A 2,500-nucleotide genomic window follows, 5' to 3' on the forward strand; every position below is an offset into this window, starting at 1 on the left:
CATGATTATATCCCAAAGCCATTCCCCTTCCTCTCAGCTTTTCATGATTGTGGTCGAACTCTTTTGTAAGAAAGAAAAAGACACAATAAAAGAAAAATAGATTGATAGATATGTAAGTTAGGTAAATTAATGAATTAATCTTTATCTGTGAGAAATTGTTTATTCTTACTCAGCACTTTAATTTTGCTGGATCCACATTGAGACGATTCAACATTTGGCATCATAATCTTCTTTCCAGGTCTGAGGGCATTGAGACCCTGCAGCTGTCAGACAGCACAGTCAACCCGGGCATGGAGAAGGCCCGGCCCTCCGATTTCCAGCTCCTGAAGGTCTTGGGCAAGGGAGGCTATGGCAAGGTCTTCCAGGTAGGAGATCAGCTGCGGTTTGGGTTTGATAGTTTGCAAATTTTAGGCGGTTAGTGTTTTATATTTTTTAAATTATTTTTATTTATGTTGTTTTATTGCATTCTGTTTATTTTATTTGTTTATTTTAATTTATTTATTATTATTATTATTATTATTATTATTATTATTATTATTATTATTATTATAATGATTATTATTACTATTATTATTAATATTATTATTATTGTTATTATTATTATTATTATTATTTTTATTATTATTATTATTATTATGATTATGATTATGATTATTATTATTATTATTATAATCATCATCATTGTTATCATTTTTATATTTTTTTTGGTATTGGTATTGTTATTCAAGTTTTTATTATCATTGATGCTATCATCATTATTGTTTTTGTCATTAATAAGTTTGTCGTCCTTATAAGTTATCATATGTTGATAATTATATCTCCCCCCAAAGGTTAGAAGAGTGAGTGGCGGCAAAGGAGCTGGCAAGATCTTCGCCATGAAGGTGCTAAAGAAGGCAACCATTGTTCGCAACCAGAAGGACACGGCACACACCAAGGCCGAGAGGAATATTTTGGAAGCCGTCAAGGTGAGTTTTCTTTGTTTGTTTTTTTTGAGAATTTATACACTGTTGTTGGTATTATTATGGTTGTTGTTGTGATTGCTGGTGCTGTATTTTTTTATTTATTATTATTATTGTTGTTTTGTAAAATGATGGTCATCAGCATTTTCGTGGGTTTTAGTTATGTTTTTTTTTTTCTTTTAATGTGCTTGCAAGAAAACTTTGGTAAGAAGCATTTTTTCTGCTTTTCAAATTAAAATTTGGAAATAGATGTCTCTTTACTTGTAATGAGGTCTCATTGCAGTGGATGCACCATAAGATGAAAGTATCATGGATCAAAATTGCATATATTACGTGTTGCTAAACCTGCTTTGTCCTTCTCTTTGCTGTAAATTGATTGTGACTCAAATTTATTAGGGCAGATTAACCAAGATTTTAGGGACAGATAACATAGATTCCTGAAGTAGAGAAGTAAGGGGCTTTCTGATTGTATGATTTTGATAATTATGATAATGATAATAATAACGCTAATTATAGTTATTATCATTATTATTATTATTATTGTTATGATTAATAATTTTGTTAAAGCCACCATTTGGAGGAGGTCTATTATCATCTATATTGTTGGGATAATTAGTTTATTTCTTTGTTAGCTTAGCCACAGGATTTTTTGAAAAGTTACCAGCATTTTATGAATAAAATTTATAGGTGAGTTGCCCATGGCCCATCACCCAGTTGACTGATTAGATTTTGGTGGTAAACCAGATTTATGTACCGTTTTAGTTCAAATTGTTATTATTTTTATTATTATTATATCTTTTTTTACTGTTGTTATTGGTGATGTCATTGTCATGACTATTACTTTATTCTCTTTATTTTTATCATACCACCATCTACCTACCACTACTGTTACTCATGCAACTGTCTACTATTTGTAGTATTATCATCATATTGATTTGATCATATTAATGATAAGAATGCAAGATGTGAAGAGAAAAGTATGATAAAAGATTTGTAAAAATCATGAAAGGGATAAGATGAGCCGAAGGGAAGCAGCTCATAAACAGGTCAAGATGTCTTGTCATGCTCTTCATTTGCACATAAGGAGGGATCTGTTTACTTCTTTAGTTGTTTGGCAATATATATCTATTGCATTCACACCCATACACATTGTGAGAGAGAGAGAGAGCGAGAGCAAGAGAGAGCGAGAGAGACAGAGAGACAGAGAGACAGAGAGACAGAGAGACAGAGAGACAGAGAGAGATGCTTTCTTTCATTTTATTTTTTCCTCTTAACCCCCCCCTCCCCTCCCATGTTCATGCCTGTGCATGTATCCACACTCATGCACATGGCAGGTAGATAGATATAAAATTTATCATTGATGGTTTTTATTTATTGCTTATATTTTTCACCAAATTTTATCACTCTTAAGTTTGATCTGTAAATCTATAGATATTATCATTACTTTCTGAATTTCTCTCCTTTTTCATTGTACTTGGGAGTTTTATTTGTTTGTGATTTTTAAAAGATCATTGTCTTATCATTCTTTGCAATAATAGAAT

The 2,500-nt window shown here is 31.3% G+C and overlaps 1 protein-coding gene across 2 annotated transcripts in view; it reads left to right on the forward strand.

Moving 5' to 3' along the window:
- LOC125033386 (ribosomal protein S6 kinase beta-1-like) overlaps positions 1-2,500 on the forward strand; it is a 21,751-nt gene that overhangs the window by 9,143 nt on the left and 10,108 nt on the right. For both annotated transcript variants that reach the window (XM_047624849.1, XM_047624848.1), the window contains exons 4-5: positions 239-365; positions 831-965. In XM_047624849.1, the coding sequence (XP_047480805.1) occupies positions 239-365; positions 831-965 (262 nt within the window). The remainder of the gene's footprint in view (positions 1-238; positions 366-830; positions 966-2,500) is intronic.

Source organism: Penaeus chinensis, chromosome 16, assembly GCF_019202785.1.
Source record: "Penaeus chinensis breed Huanghai No. 1 chromosome 16, ASM1920278v2, whole genome shotgun sequence".
Classification (NCBI taxonomy): Eukaryota; Metazoa; Arthropoda; class Malacostraca; order Decapoda; family Penaeidae; genus Penaeus; species Penaeus chinensis.